This window comes from Thamnophis elegans, chromosome 15 (assembly GCF_009769535.1).
Source record: "Thamnophis elegans isolate rThaEle1 chromosome 15, rThaEle1.pri, whole genome shotgun sequence".
NCBI classification, from domain to species: Eukaryota; Metazoa; Chordata; class Lepidosauria; order Squamata; family Colubridae; genus Thamnophis; species Thamnophis elegans.
In genome coordinates this window covers 8,512,468-8,532,294 of record NC_045555.1, presented here as the reverse complement: position 1 = coordinate 8,532,294, position 19,827 = coordinate 8,512,468, and the positions used below count along the sequence as shown (strand labels likewise).

General features: G+C 53.5%; 1 protein-coding gene across 5 annotated transcripts in view; it reads left to right on the top strand.

Annotated features, from left to right (window-relative positions):
* The window catches only part of RAP1GAP (RAP1 GTPase activating protein), a 43,176-nt gene that overhangs the window by 1,876 nt on the left and 21,473 nt on the right, over positions 1-19,827 (top strand). For 3 of the 5 annotated variants that reach the window (XM_032231714.1, XM_032231712.1, XM_032231713.1), the window contains exons 2-7: positions 6,196-6,231; positions 12,726-12,822; positions 15,577-15,612; positions 16,291-16,338; positions 17,014-17,052; positions 17,300-17,476. In XM_032231714.1, the coding sequence (XP_032087605.1) occupies positions 15,595-15,612; positions 16,291-16,338; positions 17,014-17,052; positions 17,300-17,476 (282 nt within the window). In that variant the 5' untranslated portion in view covers positions 6,196-6,231; positions 12,726-12,822; positions 15,577-15,594. Of the gene's footprint in view, positions 1-6,195; positions 6,232-12,725; positions 12,823-15,576; positions 15,613-16,290; positions 16,339-17,013; positions 17,053-17,299; positions 17,477-19,827 lie in introns of those variants that run through there. The other 2 variants (XM_032231710.1, XM_032231711.1) reach the window with 1 other exon arrangement.

Sequence of the window (19,827 nt, the reverse complement as noted above, 5' to 3'; positions counted from 1 at the left end):
TGCAAGAGGAAGGAGAGGAGGGTGGCACAGATGCCTTGTCTTGGAAAATGTCCCCCCATAACAGGGCTCTGTGCTTTTCCTTGCCAGGGTCCTGGAGGTTTAATTTACCCACAGGATGCCGTGCCAGCTCTCACACCCTGGTCCCAGGGTCCCCTCTGCCCTCCCTGTTGCCTTGCCCGCTTCCCTGCCCTTCCCCCGGTGGCTGAGAGTTTGCTTCTGCCCGTGTTCGCTCTTGTTCAATCCCCCCCCCCCCCAGTTCCTTTTTATTCAGCTCCGGCATCCTTCTGCCAGATTGGAAAACGTGGCCCACACTCCTCGGCGGCTTCACACCTCCTACCAACCACCCGCTACCCCAATACGCCTGGCAACGTTTCCCTGCCAGGCTTTGTCTCCCAGAAACAGGGAAAGGGGGGGGGGTATATGCCAGCTCTTGCCCGCCTGTCTCATCCGGATCTGCTGTCACGAGCTCATTAGCCAGGCAGTTCTCCGGCCTCAGTCTTCCCATCTGTACTAATGGGAGATCTCCTAGGCTGAATTGGGCAGGAACGGGGTGGGAAGGGCCCCCATGCCCAGCTCCCTTGCTATAATGACTTATTATGGGCATCCATGCTGCAGGGACCCCTTGCCCAGGGCCACCGGTGGGGCACAAAGATGCCAAGTCCCGGGCTCTGTTGGTTGGGCTTGTCTGTTAAAAGCTGCTCTGAGGTTTAAAACCTCACAACCAGGAGTTGTGTGCTGGGGAGTTGAACCCCAAAGCCCACCCCTCTGCCCGCTTGGATCCATCGTCCCCTTCCAGAGCCCACCCACCCCCCCTTCTGGCCCTGGTGAACTGCAGCCTGCATTGTGTTACAGGAAATACAGGTTGTGTATTTTTTCTCTGCAAAGAGGAACACGCCTTTGTGTTGTGCCCGTTGACGTGGGTGGGTGGGTGTGCTCGGACCCCCGCTGGTGTACTCTGCCACCATCGTTTGCCAAAGAAAAGCCTGCTGCTTGGCTGAGTGGGGGTCGTCTCAGGTGCTTGGGGTGGGTGGGTGGTGTTGGGGAGAGGCACACGCCAGGCGCGTGGCTGCGCCTAGCACCAGCGGTGGGAAGGAAGCCGTCGAGGGACGCTGTCCCACGGTGCTACTCACACCGCGCGATGCCTCTGCTGTGCTCCCTTCCTCACTCAGCTGGAGCAACGCCTGGCATTCTCCAGTAGGGGCGATCGCGGACTGGGAGCCAGGCATGCTGCCCCTCTGATGTCCCCCACCTAGAGGGGAGTTTTGTACTGGCAAAGTCCAACTTCTGAAATCTGGGAAGAGATTGGCTGCCTTGGGGGGGGGGGGGTGTCACTCTCTGTTGGGCCAAGCCTTCTAGGGCAGTGTTTCTCAACCTTGGCAACTTGAAGATGTCCGGACTTCAATTCCCAGAATTCCCCAGCCAGCGAATGCTGGCTGGGGAATTCTGGGAGTTGAAGTCCGGACATCTTCAAGTTGCCAAGGTTGAGAAACACTGTTCTAGGGAATGGGGAGGGGGCTGATTTTGGCTGCCCTAAAGAGGCAGGGATGAGATGGCTCAGCGGCTAAGACGCTGAGCTTGTCAATCAGAAAGGTTACGGTTTCGAATCCCTAGCACCGCGTAAACGGAATGAGCTCCCGTGACTTGTCCCAGCTTCTGCAGTTCGAAAGCACGTAAAAAATGCAAGTAGAAAAATAGGGACCACCTTGGTGGGGAGGTCACAGTGCTCCATGCACCTTCGGCCTTGAGTCATGCCGGCCACATGACCACGGAGACGTCTTCGGATAGCGCTGGTTCTTCGGCTTTGAAACGGAGATGAGCACCGCCCCCTAGACTCGAGAATGAGTAGCACATATGTGCGAGGGGAACCTTTACCCATAAAGAGGCGGGACATTCTCCTTGTTTAGTGGTGTTTTGATGGAGAGGGGAGAGGAGGTGGTCCCCCCCCCCCCATTACAGAGGGATTCGGCTGGACCCTGTGTGTGGGGGGTGGGGGTGGAGGTTTCCGTGACTTGGGAGTGTTTGGGCTATGAAGTCCCTGCATTGGGGCATCTGGGTCTCCCTTTGTCCATGGGACTCTTCCCTCGCTTTCGACCCAAGGGCTGTTAGGAAGGGTGCTTGGGCTAGAATCCAGCTGTGAAGGGAACAGATGTGTTTCAAGAGCAAAAGAAAGGCACTCTGCACATGTATAAGAGCCTTTTTTTTCTTTCCACCTGTAAGGGTAGGGTGGTTCTGCTTGCCCTGTTCCTGGGCCAGTCTCCCTGCTTGAGTTTGGGGTCTGCCCATTGCCCTTCCCAGCCCCCTCTTTGTGTCCTCCCACCTTGGGAGGCCATGGGGGGGGGGGTAGAATCCCTTGCACAGAAAGAGAATTATGTCTTTCAGTGTCTGTCTGTCTATGTCTGTCTCCCCTCTGTCTCTCTCTTTCTCTCTCTCCCTCCTCTGTCTTTCTGTCTCTCTTTCTCTCCTCTGACTCTTGTCTCTCTCTCTCTCTCTACTCTCTGCCTGTCTCTGTCTCTCTCTCTTCTTTCTCTCATCTCTCTCTGTCTCTCTTTCTCTTCTCCATCTCTCTTTCTCTCCTCTGTCTGTCTCTCTTTCTCTCTCTTCCTCTCCTCTGACTCTTTGTCTCTCTCTCTCTCTATTCTCTGCCTGCCTATCTGTCCCTCTCCTCTGTCTCTCTTTTTCTCCTCTGACTCTGTCTCTCTCTCTCTCTCTCTCTCCTCTCTGTCTGTCTGTCTCTCTCTCTTTCTCTCCTCTATCTCTCTCTTTCTCTCTCTCTTCCTCTCCTCTGACTCTTTGTCTCTCTCTCTCTCTATTCTCTGCCTGCCTATCTGTCTCTCTTGCTCTCCTCTGTCTCTCTTTTTCTCCTCCGTCTCTGTCTATCTGTCTGTCTGTCTCTATCTTTCTCTCCTCTGTCTGTCTCTCTTTCTCTTCCTCCCCTCTGTCTCTCCGTCTCTCTCTCTCTGTCTCTCCTCTGTCTCTGTCTGTCTGTCTCTCTCTTTCTCTCCCTCCCTCTCCTCTGTTCCTCTGTCTGTCTGTCTCTGCCTCTCCGTGTGTGTGTGTGTGTGTGTGTGTGTGTGTGTGTGTGTGTCTTTCTCTCTCCCTTTCCCCCTCCCTCCCTCTCTCTCTCTCTCATACAGAGAGAGGGGGGGAGGGCCATGCTGTGTCTGGGGCTGCAGGACAGCAAAGGGTGCACTGCAGGAGACGCTCCGGGCCCTCCCCCAGCTGCCCAGGGCCGAGAGCGAGAGAGACGCTTGATGGGAGGGCACTGGCAGAGACTGGCACCAGCCGAAGGCCTGACAGGCAGGGAAGTTGAGCGGCTCCTCTGCCCTCCGGGGATGCTGGCTGGCTGGCAAACCAAGTGCCCTGAGGCCGTCTGCAGCCACCCAACCAGTTTGGACTGGCGGGAGGGGCCAGCCAGGCCCTCCCCCTTTCTCAGCCGGGCTCCCAGCGCGGCCAGCCCCACCGAGCACTCCGGGAGACAGGATGGGCTCCCGCAAGAGAAGCTTCACCTTCGGAGCCTACGGCGGGTGAGTGGGTGAGGGGTTGGTGAGCATCCCTGGGGTGGGGTAGGGGCAGACCAAGCCTCTCTCCCTCCTGCCATTCCCAGACCGGCATTCCGATCCTGCGTGTTTCCCACCCCCAGGGCAGGCAGGCTGCTTGCCCTGCCTTAGTTAGCCCCTCTTTAAAATGGGCTCGTCCTCGCTTTGTCCCGCCCGGTGCTGTGCCAACAAACTTGCAATTAAGGCAGTTAATAAGCCTTTTAAAAAGAGGGCACCCCCCCTCTTCCCTATTTGCTGGCACCCCCTGGCACGAAACGAGACACCCAGCAGCCTCCTGGAGCATCCTGATCTCGGGTCCTGCGTGAATAGAAGCCGTTGCCCAAAACTGGCTTTTTTAAGGACTGGAAGGAAACTCCCCACCACCACTATACCCCACTGTCCCCCTCCCCCCATGAAAGAGAGAAAAGGAAAAAAAAGCTAGACAAATGGATGGAAAGAAGAGAATAAAAGAAGTGGAGATTCAGGGAGACCAAGAGAGAAAGGTTAGGAAAAGAGGAGAAAGGAGGAAATATAAAGAAGTGAAGATTCAGGGAGACCAAGAGAGAAAATGGTTAGGAAAAGAGGAGAAAGGAGGAGAATATAAAAGAAGTGAAGATTCGGGGAGACCAAGAGAAAAGGGTTAGGAAAGGTGGAAAGAAGGGAAAGGATTTGCCAGTGGAATAAAATGAAATTGTTAATGGCATTTAGTTAATAGGATGCTAGGATAATGTGTGGATAATTAACTAAGCGAACTGTTTATTAAAATCTGAGGATAGGTGCGATCTATAGTAAAAAAAAAAAAAAAAGAATTATAGAGGGAAATGAAATGTTAAACTCGATCAATTAGGAGGGGCAAATAACGATACTGTTTTCATAAGAAGAAATTAAACCCAAGAGGAAAAATAGGGAAAGAAAATAATAATAATTGAAATGGGAACCTGATGTCAAATGAACTATGCACATTTTAAGGGGGGGGGGGGGGAGCACTGTGTTTATAAAAGAAGTGAAATATATAACAAAACACTGAAAAAAACTTTGTTTCAGAGAGAGGGGAGGGGGCTCTGTAGCTCTTCTGTTCCTCCCACCCTCTCAACCAGCTGCTAGGAAAAACCTTTTGTCTCTCTCAACATCCAAATTGGGTGTGTGTGTGTGTGTCCTGCTTGAGTTTGAGCTCGTTCCGTGCCCCCCCCTAACTCCCCCCACCGCCAAGCCGCCTCTTCTCTTGGGACAAGGCAGCTCCTGTTCTCCCAGCTGGGGAATTTCCCCCGTGGGAGGGGCAGAGCTGCCCAGTTTTTTTTGGGGGGGGCAGTCCATTGACTTCTGATTCGATGACCCTCTTGGTACAAAATGGGTAGGGGGCTGCTGTGAAACCACCACCCCCCAACCAGCTATGGGAATGTGGGGGGGGAAGCTGGTAATGGGGGGGTTGATTCATTGCCCACCCCCCAAGTGATGTGGCCTGGTTCATCTCGTGCCCCCCCTCCCCAATTCAACAATACTTTTGCTTCCAGATGGGAAGGGAGATATTTCAAATCTCATTGTACATAATGCTGTGCACTGATTATTATTGTTGTTATTGTTGTTGTTATTGTTATTGTTATTGTTGTTATTATTATTGTTGTTGTTATTATTATTATTATTATTATTATTATTATTATAGCAATAGCAGTAGACTTATATACCGCTTCATAGGGCTTTCAGCCCTCTCTAAGCGGTTTACAGAGAGTCAGCATATTGCCCCCAACAATCTGGGTCCTCATTTTACCCACCTCGGAAGGATGGAAGGCTGAGTCAACCCTGAGCCGGTGAGATTTGAACCGCTGAACTGCTGATCTAGCAGTAGCCTGCAGTGCTGCATTTAACCACTGCGCCACCTTGGCTCTATTATTATTATTATTACATACTTATTCATTGAACATGCAACTCAGCCAACTGAACATTCAAAATGCATTACAAATACCAGTAACTGGTGCTAATGGTTGATAAGGTTTGCTGCCAGCATTATTGTTGTTGTTGTTGTTGTTGTTGTTGTTATATTTTCAGGGGAAGAGGCTTGGTGCCCCTCCAAAAAAAAACAGGGCCCCTTTCTTCACTACCCAGGCTCTGCCATGCCTCACAGGAGTCCCACCTGCTGGGGAGGGGGGGGTCCCTATCCCAGCTCACCCCTTCCCTTCCTGCGAAATCCCCATTAACACAGCTCATCCCTCCGTGTCTGCGCCAGGACGGCGAGGGTAGACTGCCCTTGAGGGTGGAGGCTCCACCACCATCACACCTGGGATTGCTGCATCCCAGGAAGGGAAGGAGGGGGGAGGGAGAGGGAGGCTTCCTGCCAGAGCTGCGGGTGGTACAGGCTTAATCGCTCAACCCTGCCCGCTTCCCTAGTTCAACTCCAAACAAGACGACCGGTTCTCGGGCCGGCTAAACTGGTTTGCAAACTCGGCTAAAGAAACCCTAAACAGGCCTTGTTTGTTTCCCGGCTTTTGGTCTACATTTGGCTTGGAGAGGGGGGGGCACATTGGTGCCAAGAGGGTGTGTGGGGGGCTCGTTTGGTGAAGAGGGACGGTGGGCACCACTGTAGAGGCAACCGCAAGATTGCTGGCGCTGCTTGGCTCCGGATGCTGAAGCCGTTGCCTCTTTTCTCTCTCTCTCTCCCCCTCAGGGTGGACAAGACAACCATCTACCCCTGGAGCCTGCGGTGAGTACCACCCCGGCATGGGGCACAAGAGGACTCAGCTTGGCTCTAGGGGGTGGGGAGGTGGGCAGTGGGCAGCATCGCTCAGGGCTTTTCAGTCAGAAAGCTGGCACAAGCCGGCATTGGGATTTTCGCCCTTGGCCAAGCTGAGGAGGGCAGTGCCAGGGTTCTTGGCTGGGTTGGTACATGCACCGTGGAGGAAAGACCCCTCCCAAGCTGCCCCCCACCAAAAAATGTTCCTTCCCTCTGTGGAGGCATCTTTTCCAATCCTAAAATGCTTTTGTTCTCTTCTGTTGGAGATGCATTTCTCTCTCTCTCTCCCCCTCCAATCCTCCCTTCCTCTCCTCTCTCTCTCTCCCTCTCCCTCCCTCCCTCTCTACTCTCCCTCCCCCTCTCTCTCTCCCTCTCTCCCCCTCTCTCATCTTTCTCCCTCCCTCTCTCTCTCTCCCCTCTCTCCCCCTCTCTCCTCTTTCTCCCTCCCTCTCTACTCTCCCTCCCTCTCTCTCTCTCCCCTCTCCCCCCTCTCCTCTTTCTCCCTCCCTCTCTACTCTCCCTCCCTCTCTCTCTCTCTCCCCTCTCTCCCCCCTCTCCTCTTTCTCCCCCCCCTCTCTACTCTCCCTCCCTCTCTCTCTCTCCCCTCTCTCCCCCTCTCTCCTCTTTCTCCCTCCCTCTCTACTCTCCCTCCCTCTCTCTCTCTCCCCTCTCTCCCCCTCTCTCCTCTTTCTCCCCTCCCTCTCTACTCTCCCTCCCTCTCTCTCTCTCTCCCCCTCCTCCCCCCTCTCCTCTTTCTCCCTCCCTCTCTACTCTCCCTCCCCCTCTCTCTCCCTCTCTCCCCCTCTCTCCTCTTTCTCCCTCCCTCTCTACTCTCCCTCCCCTCTCTCTCTCTCTCCCCCTCTCTCCCCCTCTCTCTCTTTCTCCCTCCCTCTCTACTCTCCTCCCTCTCTCTCTCTCTCCCCTCTCTCCCCCTCTCTCCTCTTTCTCCCTCCCTCTCCCTCTCCCTCCCTCTCTCTCTCTCCCCTCTCTCCCCTCTCTCCTCTTTCTCCCTCCTCTCTACTCTCCCTCCCTCTCTCTCTCTATCTCCCCTCTCTCCCCCTCTCTCCTCTTTCTCCCTCCCTCTCTACTCTCCCTCCCCCTCTCTCTCTCCCTCTCTCCCCCTCTCTCCTCTTTCTCCCTCCCTCTCTACTCTCCCTCCCTCTCTCTCTCTCACTCCCCTCTCTCCCCCTCTCTCCTCTTTCTCCCTCCCTCTCTACTCCCCTCCCTCTCCTCTCTCTCCCCCTCTCTCCCCCTCTCTCCTCTTTCCTCCCTCCCTCTCTACTCTCCCTCCCTCTCTCTCTCTCTCCCCTCTCTCCCCCTCTCTCCTCTTTCTCCCTCCCTCTCTACTCTCCCTCCCTCTCTCTCTCTCCCCTCTCCTCTTTCTCCCTCCCTCTCTACTCTCCCTCCCTCTCTCTCTCTCCCCCTCTCCTCTTTCTCCCTCCCTCTCTACTCTCTCTCCCTTTCTCTCTCTCCCCCCCTCTCTCCCACTCTCTTTGAATTGAATTGAATTGAATTGAATTTATTAGGTTTCTATGCCGCCCATCCCGAAGGACTCCGGGGCGGCTTAAGAATAAAAAGAAATTAAAAGAACTTAAAAACAATAGGACACACAAAGTTAAAAAGAATGCAACAAACACCCATCAGAAGGCCTGCCAGAAAAGCAGGTTTTAATGGCTTTGCGAAAGGCCATGAGAGTGGGGATGGGGACAGGATCTCTGGGGGCAAGCTCATTCCATATGGCCAGAGCGGCAACAGAGAAGGCCCTACTCCTAGGCGCCGCCAGCCGGCATTGTCCCGCTGAAGGCACCCGGAGAAGGCCCATCCTGTGCATTTTATTGGTCTTATTGATTCCACTCTCTCCCTTCCCTCCCTCTCTACTCTCTCTCCCTTTCTCTCCCTCCCTCTGTCCCTCCCTCTCTCTCCTCTCTCCCTCCCTCTCTCTCCCTTTCTCTCCCTCCTTCGTCCCCCTCCCCCTCCTTCTCTTTCCCTCTCTCTCCTCTCGCTCCCTCCCCTCCCTCCCCCTCCCTCTCTCCTCCCTCTCTCTCCCCCTTCCTTCCCCTCTCCCTCTCTTTCTCTCCCTCCCTCTGCCCCCCTCTCCCCCTCTCTTTCCCTCTCTCTTCTCTCTCTCCCTTTCCCTCCCTCCCTACTCCCTCTCTCTCTCTTCCTCCGTCCCTCTCTCTCCCCCCTCTCTCTCCTTCCCTCGGCCCCCCTCTCCCTCTCTTCTCTTTCCCTCTCTCTCTCTCCCTCCCTCTCTCTCCCTTTCTCTCCCTCCCTTGGTCCCCCTCTCTTCTTCTCTTTCCCTCTCTCTCCTCTTGCTCCCTTTCCCTCCTTCTCTCTCCCTCCCTCTCTCTCCCTCTCTCCTCATCTCCCTCTCTCCCTCCCTCCTCCCCTCCCTCCCTCTCCCTTTCTCTCTCTCCCTCTGCCCCCCTCTCTCCCTCTCTTCTCTCTCTCCCTTTCCCTCCCTCCCTACTCCCTCTCTCTCTCTCCCTCCGTTCCTCTCTCTCCCCCCCTCTCCTCCTCCCTCCTCCCCCTCTCTCTTCCTCTCTCTCCCTCCCTTCTCCCCCTCTTCCCCTCTCTGCTCTCTCTTCTCTCCTCTCTCTCCTCTTTCCCTCCCTCCTTCTCTCTCCTCCCTCTCTTCCTCTCTCTCCCCTCCTCTCCTCCCTCCTCCCTCCCTCTCCTTCTTTCTCCTCCTCTGTCCCCTCTCTCTCTTCCCTCTCTCTCCTCTCGCTCCCTTTCCCTCCCTCCCCCTCCCTCTCTCTCTCTCCCTCCGTCCCTCTCTCTCCTCTCCCTCTCCCTCTCTCTCTCTCTTCCTGCACACCCCCCAATTTCAGGTATTTCCTGGCCTGGTCAGGGCTCCAAAGCCATTTAAAAGAAACTCTCCTTTCCCTCTTTAGAATTGGGGTACCCCCCCCTCTCTGAATATTGAAAGGAGAGTGCCCACTTTGTCTCTGTGCTCCCAAGACATTGGGGGGGGGCTGCTTTCCAGAGTTCCTCCTACCACTGTTGGCCCTGGAGCTACCTGGGGACTCCCTGCCTCCACCCTCACCCTGAGTCCTGAGGGCTCAATCCAAGCCACTCATCATGGCCCTCATTGGCACAGTGCCCGCCTGAAGTGTTGCTAGGATGCCCTTGCCAGCCTCGCGTGAAGGAAGAAGCTGTTGTTTGGCTTTGAGGGGGGCCTGGGAGGCTGCCCCCATAACCAGCAACGCTTGTCAGGCCCTCGGCTGGGTAATTCTGAGAGTCGAAGCCCCTCAAAAGTAGCCAAGGTTGACAATAACAATCACAATAAAAAAGAACAAAATTAGACACAGCTAATTATCAGGGGGAAAATGTTACGATATAGGATATAGTCAAATAAAGAAAGCATAACGATAATAAATTATATACATGCTATGAGGACAATATGAGGGAATTGGATGTAAATGGTAAACAGGGATTTGGAAAGGAGGATTAGAATATTTTGGTATTAAATATTATGGATGTTTAGCTAGAATAGGATATGAGGATTTAATGTTAATGCAGGATTTTATAAACAAGTAAAGGAAATGCCAGTATGTGGTTATGTATTAAACCTTGGTATATTTTATGACAAAGGACGTTTAATTAATCATAGTCAAATAAAAGTGGAGGTATGATGATGGTAATATAATAAATATCCGAGTTAAGATATTAGAATTAATATGAATTATATTTGATGACGGTGGAAGAGATGCACGAAAGCCTTTTGTAACCAACTGATACACTTTCTACAGTATGTAAAGAAGGAGGATTTCTATGTTTGTTTTGAAAATAAAAATATATTTTAAAAAAGGAAGTAGCCAAACACCAGCCAAGCGAACAGCATCTAGTCCACGGGTCATCAACCTTTCGGACCTCAGGGACCATTAAATTCCTAATTTTAAATCCCGCGGACCACTAATATGATTTAAAAAAAAAAAGATAAATAGTATTTAGTGGGATATAAAAAATGCAAATCACTGTTCTGCATGTGGTGTGAGACAAAAATCATTTTTCAACATATATTAGTAAGGCAGTAATGTAATATATATTATTATTAGAATTAGAGAGGCTAAAAATAGTTTGTAAATGAAACAGAATTTGTAGAAGAGTATTATTAAATAGGTATAAAAAAATGATTAACAGCGAAAAGCTAGGAATAAGTAATCTGATCGATGCTTTGAAAGATCATGATTGATGCTAGAAGTGCATATTGAAATATTGAATAATGGATACAATAAATTACGGAGGAACATATAGAATATAAACTGGAACTCTTTCTGCTGGGAATAACCAAGGGGAAATATAGAAAGAAAATTAAATGCCTACTAATACACCTGTTGATTACAGCTAGAATAACATTTGCCCAATGCTGGAAACAAAGTAATATCCCCTCAAATGAATTAGTGATTCAGAAAATTTTAGATTGTGCAGAAATGGACAAGTTAACATTAAGATTAAAAGACAAAGAAGAGTTTGAATACTATGAAATTTGGGATAATTGTCTAAATGGTTGCATAACAGGACTAAAGTTAATTCAGCTAAGAAACAATAAAGAAATGTATAGAACTGTAGATGAATACATAGGAATGTAGAAGTGATATAAGATTGATGTATACAGGTATGACAACATAACAATGTTAATGTGATGATTGTAAGATGTTATAGAGTAAAAAGGCAATTTAAAAATCTGCTTAAAAAAAGAAATATTGAATAATGAAAAAAGGAAGGATCAGGTCTCAGAATATTAGAATGATAGGGAGAAGCGGGGGCTAAAATAGCAGTAGAAATAAGAGAGGGAAAATAGCAGAAACAGATGTTAAGATGACACAATGTGGGTTATAACTGAGAAGGTTTAGAATTGAAGGACGAGAGTAGAAATGATGTGTTAGCAAAACTAAAAATGACAATGAAATGTAATTACTAGGAATACTACTGTGATGTTTATTGGTATTGAACTTCAAGACACTCTGGAATCAAACCATTCACGCAATGAGATGTATAAAAATGTATAAAAATAAAAACTTTTTTAAAAAAGTAGCCAAGGTTGGGGGGGGAAACGCTGGTTTAGAACAACCTTTCGGACCTCAGGGACCACTAAATTCCTAATTTTAAATCCCGCGGACCATAATATGATTTTTTTTTAAAAAAAAAAAGATAAATAGTATTTAGTGGAATATTAAAAAAAAATGCAAATCATTTCTCTGCGGACCACTAGTTCTAGGTTCATAGGGGACACAGCGCTCCCCATTGGTGCTGAGGTGGTATTGCACCTCTTCATTCTCTCAGCCCCCCCCCTTAGATTGGGGGTGGGTGGGTTTGAGGGTTTTGGAAGCCCCCTTTAAAAGGGGGAGGGTCCCAATCCAAGCTGCATCCCAGCTGTGACGGTCAGACTCCGCCCACTTCCTTTTGGGAAGAGGGATCGCCCCCTGGTGGCCTCCTGTGGGAATGCCTGACTCCTTTAGCGAGGCAGAGAACTGGGCTGGCAGAGTTTTTGCGAAACCTTGCCCCGTTTTGGCAGGGGGCGCCGAGGGTGAGTTGGGGAGGGGGGGAAGACAAGGCTGCAGCACTCAGGTTCCCCATCTTTGTGAGGGGATGGGTGCTCATCCTTCCAGGGAACCCCTCTTCAGGGCTTTCTGGGGGCCCAGCAGGGATGGCCACAGAAGTCCAGCGGGCATCCCTCTCTGGTGCTTAGACTTGGCATTAGAAGCGCCAGGTGGCTCCGGGGCAGGAGGCACTACTGCCTTGACAACCATATGCCCACCGACATCCCCCCCCTTCCTCTCTGCGCAAGCGTCTTGGGTTCGACATCCAATTTGCCACCCGCATGATGTGATAGTAATTGCCCATCAATTTAACGGTATCGCGTTGCTACGGAAACTCTGGGGTGCGTGCGATTGGGGGGGGTTCCTCTGGCCGCCACGGGCCCCCATCTCACCTGAGCGTGGAGCCTCTGAGCATACACCGAGTGTCTTTCAGCCTGGCCCCCAGCTGGGCCACCTTTGCGTGTAGGGGAAGGAGAGGACCGGTTGCCGATAGCATCGGCATCCCGTTGCCAGGGTTACCGAGGATGGATGGGGAGGAGAGCCTAGCTGGGGAAGGGGTCTCATGCTTTTGGGAAGCCCTCCCCTTGAAGGCGTGGCTGCCAGAGACAGGAGGGGAGGCAGTTTCACGGGGTGACTCTGCCTAAAAAAGACCCTCCCCACGCAGCTAACGGCGCATGGACCTCTGGTGCGTCCTGGCTCAGTTGGGGGGGAGGATGATGCTTTCAAGCCCCCTCCCCAACCACTTTCCCTGCATGGAATGTCCCCTGCTGACCAAGGGATGGGCCAGTGCCCAAAGCTCTTGTGACATCAACAGGCCTGGATTACCCCCTCCCCAGCCCCCCAATAAAGGGTCTGGTTTAGAGAGCTTTTCCTGTGTGGATTTTTTCCCCCCTACAAACTTTTCTCTCCTCCCCACCGCAGGAAAAATGATGGGCTGCCCCACTCCTCCTCCAGCGGACCCCTAGAGCTGCCCAGAAGGATCTCCCCCCCTTCACACCCCACATTTCTCCATCCCAAGGTAAGAGTTTTCGTAGCTGATTTTTTTCTGAGGAGGGGGGCACGTCCACATTTCTGGTACTCTGTGTCCTTAGTTGTCCTCAGAGCTGAAATGAGGAGGGGGCCTGTGGGAAGTCACCTCCATGACCCCCTCCCAGGGGGAAGGGAGGGGGAGCTGTTCACCAGACAGGCCTCCTGCAGCCTGGCTGACGGCCTCGTAGCTTTCTACCAGCCCTGCAGGGTAGGCCTTCTGGTATCTCTCAGGTTGGGAGGAGGGTCCTCAGTTTGGCCCAGAGCTCAGGAGGACCAGAATTGGGGAAGGGTGCCTGGAGTGGAGGCCTTTTCGGATAGCATGAGCCGGTGGAACCGCCTGCCTCATGAAGGTGGCCAGAATAAAAGGCTTCGGTGGGAGTGCCTTCCTTGCTTCCTCCTGCAGGATCTGGGACTGGCCTCCCAGTGCCGGGCTGGGGAAGGCTGGGGAAATCCACGGGGCAGGTAGGAAGCCACTGTGCTTACAAATGGGGGAAGGTTTTAGGGTAGGGGGAGGCCTTTCGGGAGCAAGGGAGGGAGGGGGAGCCGGTTGCCAAGGCAACGTGCCCACCTGCTAATGGGAACCTAGCAAAGACGGCTGCAGGATCCACAGGGCAGCCCCCTCCTCTGATTTTTTCCCCCATGGACGCTATCCCCTCTCGTTCGCCTCCCCCCCCTCTGCAAATGGCTCCCTATCGGGTGCTTCCCAAAAAACTTCCTTTCGCACCTCTTTACTCCTTCCCCCCTCTTTCCCCTACTCCTCCTTTTTCCTCCTCCTCCTTCCCCTCTCTCCTACTCTTACTTCTTCTTCCTTCCTTCCTTCCTTCCTTCCTTCCTTCCTCTGCTTTGCCCTTTCTTCCTTTTCCTCCTCATTTCTTCTTCCCCTCTCTTTCCTCCCCAACCTCCTTTCTTCTCCTTCTTCCCCTCTCTCCTACTCTTACTTCTCTTCCTTCCTCTGCTTTGCCCTTTCTTCCTTTCCCTCCTCTTCTTCTTCCCCTCTCTTTCCCCCACTCCTCTCTTCTCCTTCTTACCCTCTCTCCTACTCTTACTTCCCTTCCTTCCTTCCTTCCTTCCTTCCTCTGCTTTATTATTTCTTCCTTTCCCTCCTCTTTTCTCCTTCCCCTCTCTTTCCCCCACTCCTCCTCTCTTCTCCTCCTTCTTCCCCTCTCTCCTACTCTTACTTCTCCTTCCTTCCTTCCTTCCTTCCTTCCTTCCTCTGCTTTGCCCTTTCTTCCTTTCCTTCCTCGTCCTCCCTTCTTTCCATTGCTGCCCTTGCTTATTGCCTTCTCTGATGGGTTCTTGGGGGGGCATTTCAGCGATCCCAACTTTATATTTACTTTAAAAAATAATTTTCTCTGTAGCCTTGCTCCCCACCCCGTCCTCGGTGAAGGTGGGCAGTTTGGGGTTGAGCAAGGGAGACAGACCAGTATCTCCAGAAGGGGGTCAGCCATAGGGAAGGAGAATGTGGGGAGGGGGCACAGATTTTCCCTGGTCGTCCATTGACAATTTAGTCCAGAGGAATGTATTTGCGTGTGTCTGTCTGTTGTCTGCCTGTCTGTATGTCTGTGTATGGTATAATTTGTATAGGGTCTCCCGCTTGAGCAGAGGGTTGGACTAGATGACCTACAAGGTCCCTTCTAACTCTTGTTATTCTGTATTCTCCGCATGCCCCAAGGGAAGCCATGAAAGACCCATTCAGCTTTTATTTCTCTTTTAATTGGGCGGCCAAATGCCAGCATTTACAGGTGGGATTTGGGGGGGCTGCTCTCCTGTAGCCCCTCTGGGTCCTCAGTTCCCCCCCCCCCCCAGTGTTGTTTTACCAACATATCTGCCTTTGCTGGTTTGTCCTTTTGGGGGGGGGGTGTAGCTGCAACCCCCTTCCATCCGTGAGGAAAACCATCATCCTCATCCGAGGCTTCCTGGATGGATGCGATCCTCGCCGAGCCCCCTCCCCAATGGCAGCCCCCCCTGCCATTCATCCCCTTCAGTTGCCATGGTGACCCTTTGCCCTCCCTCTTCCCTCCTGCCCTCCCCCCTCCCTCTAGAAAGACCTGCCTCCTCCCGGCCCAGCCACCTGGTTGGCGGCCCAATGGCTGCACGGCCAGAGGCCAGGCGTGTGCGGCTTGCCCCTCCCTCCCCTCCCCTCCCCTCCCCTCGGAGGAAGGAGCCAGATCAACCTGGCGGGAGGTGCTGTGCAGCTCCCTCCTCCCTCCCTCCATCCCCTCCTCCCCTGCAGCGCGTGGGGAGAAGGATGTGATCTGACCCACCTTGTGTGTAGGGAGAGGAGAGAGAGAGAGAGAGCCAATGGCGGATCCCCTCCCAAAGCCCCCCCAGTGGAGGGGGGCTGGCGAGGACCCGGGGGGCTGGAGTGTGAGTAGCCGCTGCTCCAGGGGGCTCCTCAACCCCTTTGGCTCTTCCCACCGAGACTCCTCGGGGAAAGAGGGGTGGTGGGGAGAAGAGGGGCTGGCAGGAAGGGACCCATCTGCCTTTGATGGAGAATCCTGGACCGTGGGGGTCTCCCCCTCCCAAGGTTCCCCCCTCTTCCACCGCTGACCTCTGGCTCTGCCTACCCCCTTGCCCTGGGAGAGGATCCGGTACATGAGCCCCCTTTGTGCCTCTTCTGGGTTGGAGAAGAAGAAGGAAGCTTTGGCTGGCGAATTGGGGTGGGGGGCTTCCAGTTCAGGGTCTGGAAGCCCCTCCCCAGCCACCCCCAGCCTCATCTCTCTCTCTCTCTCTCTCTCTGCAGAACACCAAACTGTTTGCGATGATCGAAAAGATGCAGGTAAGGCAAGCAAGCCTCAGCCCGCGGGGGGGGGGGGGTGTCCGATGGAGCTGGGGCAGTGGGGAGGGGGCAGTTGAGAGACAGTGGGATTTGGGGGCGTCCGTCCTCTCTTGGAGCATAAGGAGTGTATCGATCATTTTTCTGCGAGTGGACACAGCCCTTGGCTTTGGGGGGGGGCACTCGAGTGGGATGGGCAGGCAACGGGCTCCCCCTGGGCATTGGGGTGGTGATGGGGAGGGGGGCAGCTGAGAAATGGGCTCTTTGCATGCTCAGAGGTGCCCTCGAGCTCATAATCCACAGCCGCCTTTCCTTTCCTCCTCCCCCGGGGCACTTCTGGCGTGTGGGATTGTAGTATCCCTAAAACTCAGCTGGCACAGTTGCTAAGGATGGTGAGGGATGGCATGGGGCATTTTTTAAAAGAGAGATGGGGTTGGTTTATGGCCACATCTGGGGGGCCCGTGTGGCCCCTGGGGATGTGCCTTGGGCTCAGAAACAGAAGCTGGACGCATGCTCCTCCCCTCCCCCCTCTCCCGTCCCATGCCCGACCGGTGCCAAGCAGGATCTCCGCAATCTCTGGCCAGCCTCTGCCCCAGCCCAGGCGCAGCTGGCAGGCGGCCCAGGCGCGGCTGTTGACTCTGGGGCTGGTCCCCCTCTCTCTCTCTTTCCCCCCCGCCCCAGGCAAACCGGATGGACGAGCAACGTTGTGCCTTCCCCCCTCCCCTCAAGGTAGGTATTCCATCCCTCTTTCCCCCACCCCTCAACCGGGCAGAAATCCCACAGGTTTGGCTCCTTCCACGGTGTCGTAAAGCTTCCTTGGCAAAATCTTGCCAGCCTGAAAGTGTATTTCTGTATACAACCCATGAAACCTGGGGGGGGGGTGTTCTTCCTCGTCCATTACAGGGCTGTGCCCTCTCTTGCCTGCCCCTGCCTCAGGTGGCATCTCTCCCCTCCCCCAGGCAGAAATCCCCAAGGTTGAGCTCCTTCCACAGTGTCGCAAAGCTACCTTGGCAGAATCTTGCCAGGCTGGAAGTGTATTTCTGTATATAACCCATGAAACTGTGGGGGGGGGGGGTTGTCACCTTGGCCTCCTCCTTGCCCATTATGGGACCATGGCCCTCTCTTGCCTGCCCCTGCCTCAGGTGGCATCACTTCCACCCCCTCACTCATTCCTTGCCCCCACTAGTCTCCTCCTGACCAGTCTGTTGGAGGTGGGGGGGGGGCAGTGGGGGCTGCAGCCCCTCAGTTCTTTCCCCCGACTTTCCCCCACCGCTTGCAGAACCGATTGTGGGAAGGCGAAGGAGAGCAGGGACAGGGGGGGGGGAACGGGCTGGGCACATGTGTGTATATGCCTACTTGTGCATTCTCTCTCTCACACACACACGTGTTTTTGTGTTTTCTCAGACGGAAGAGGATTACATCCCGTATCCCAGCGTCCATGAGGTAAGGAAGTGTAAGTCTTGCCCGCTGAAAAGGAGACTCCATGGTTAGGAGCAGTCTACCTCAGAGTGGTGGGGAGAATCGTTGCCCGCCAGTGTTCCCCTCCCCCTTTTTTGGGGGGTGTAGTGAGCCATTGGGCGGACTCTCCTGTCTCTCAGCTGGGTGAGGGACGGGGGAGGACGGAGGGCAGTCTTCCTACCTGCCTGCTCCGGGTTCAAATCCTCCTCCTCCTCCTCCAACCCTTCGGCAGGTTCTGGGCCGAGAGTCTCCCTTCCCCCTCATCTTGCTCCCCCAGTTCGGGGGCTACTGGATCGAGGGCACCAACCACGACTTCGCGGAGCTGTCCGAACTCCAGTCTCCCTGCTGTAAGGTCAAGCTGGAAGGCAACCACTTGGCCAGGATCTACCGGAAGCATTTCCTAGGCAAGGTCAGTCCCCAAGGAGGGTGGGAGGGAGGGAGGGAGGGAGGGGGCTTTGGAAGGGGAACAACACCCCCTCATAACCCCACTGGGACCCCACCACCACCAAGAGGCCACTGTGATGCCCTGCGACCTGGGTAGGCTGTGCGCCTCAAAGCGTCCTTGAATCTGTTGGTGCAGCCCCCTCCCCTAGAGCCCGTTCCTCCCAAGTAGCCCGTGTCCCCCCCTCCTCTCCTCCTGTCTGGAAGGGATGTTTTGGTGCCTCCCAAGAGGGTCAGGACGGCGGTGGCTCAGTGGCTAAGATGCTGAGCTTGTCGATCGGAGGTCGGCAGTTCAGCGGTTCGAATCCCCCGCGCCGCATAACGGAGGGAGTTCCCGCGACTTGTCCCAGCTTCTGCCAACCTAGCCGTTCGAAAGCACGTTAAAAAATGCAAGTAGAAAAACAGGAACCACCTTTGGTGGGAAGGGAACAGCGTTCTGTGTGCCTTCGGGAGTTGAGTCATGGCGGTCACATGATCACGGAGACGTCTTCGGACAGCGCTGGCTCTTCGGCTTTGGAACGGAGATGAGCACCGCCCCCTAGAGTCGGGAACGGCTAGCACAGATGTGCGAGGGGGACCCTTTATCTTTAAGAGGGTCATCTCCAGTTTTCCCACTCTTTGGTGGGGAGGGGCTGCCTTCCGAAGTCGGGGTGCGGGCTGCTCTGCCCAGGGGCAGCCTTGGGCCTCCCTCCCGCTCTGCCTGGGCCTGCCGGCTTTGGGGAGGAATGCAAAGAACGCCTGACAAGTCGGAGCCAACCACTGGAGGATGAGCTGCCCCCGTCCTTCTTTGGGCGGAGGGATCCGCAGGGATCCCCCCCACCCCTCAATTGCAGGGCTTCCTCCATCTTTCCTCCCCCGGATGGTGCCCCTGCTCTGTGTTCACCCCACATGCTGTTTTGTGGGGCTTCGGCACAACGACGGAAGGGGTGGGGAGATTTCTGAGTGGGGCACGAAAAAGAGGGGTGCTGCAGTTTATGAGGATCCCCAGTGTGGGGATTCTTTTTTTTCTCTCTCTCATTCAAATGCATTCACAAATATACATTCTTATAAATGCTATTAACATTTATCTATTAAGCATTAATGTTTATCCCTATCTTCTTACAAAATATAGTTTGGTTCACTTTTTTGTCTCCATTTTATTCTGCAACACCTTTGCTCCTTCCGTCTTCTCAACCTCCCTCCTCTGTCTTCTTCTTTCCTCCTCTTTTCTTCTTCCCCTCTCTTTCCCCCCTCCTCTCTTCTCCTCCTTCTTCCCCTCTCTCCTATTTTTCCTTCCTTCCTTCCTTCCTTCCTTCCTTCCTTCCTTCCTTCCTTCCTTCCTCTGCTTTGCCCTTCCTTCCTTTCCCTCCTCTTTTCTTCTTCCCCTCTCTTTCCCCCACTCCTCCTCTCTTCTCCTCCTTCTTCCCCTCTCCCCTATTTTTCCTTCCTTCCTTCCTTCCTTCCTCTGCTTTGCCCTTCCTTCCTTTCCCTCCTCTTTTCTTCTTCCCCTCTCTTTCCCCCACTCCTCCTCTCTTCTCCTCCTTCTTCCCCTCTCTCCTACTCTTACTTCTCCTTCCTTCCTTCCTTCCTTCCTTCCTTCCTTCCTTCCGTCCTTTCTTCCTTCCTTCCTCTGCTTTGCCCTTCCTTCCTTTCCCTCCTCTTCTTCTTCCCCTCTCTTTCCCCCACTCCTCTCTTCTTCTTCCCCTCTCTCCTACTCTTACTTCTTCCTCCTTCCTTCCTTCCTTCCTTCCTTCCTTCCTTCCTTCCTCTGCTTTGCCCATCCTTCCTTTCCGTCCTCTTTTCTTCTTCCCCTCTCTTTCCCCCACTCCTCCTCTCTTCTCCTCCTCCTTCCCCTCTCTCCTACTCTTATTTCTCTTTCCTTCCTTCCTTCCTTCCTTCCTTCCTTCCTTCCTTCCTTCCTTCCTTTGCATTGCCTTTCTTCCTTTCCTTCCTTTCCCTCCCTCCTTTCCGTGGTTGCCCATGCTCATTTTCTTTCTCCGATGGGTTCTCGGGGTGGCGTTTCAGCGATCCCAACGTTATATTGGGAGAGCCAAGGTGGCGCAGTGGTTAAATGCAGCACTGCAGGCTACTGCTAGATCAGCAGTTCAGCGGTTCAAATCTCACCGGCTCAGGGTTGACTCAGCCTTCCATCCTTCCGAGGTGGGTAAAATGAGGACCCGGATTGTTGGGGGCAATATGCTGACTCTCTGTAAACCGCTTAGAGAGGGCTGAAAGCCCTATGAAGCGGTATATAAGTCTACTGCTATTGCTATTGCTATTATATTTACTTTAAAAAATAATTTTCTCTGTAACCTTTTACTTCCCAGTATTAAACCCACT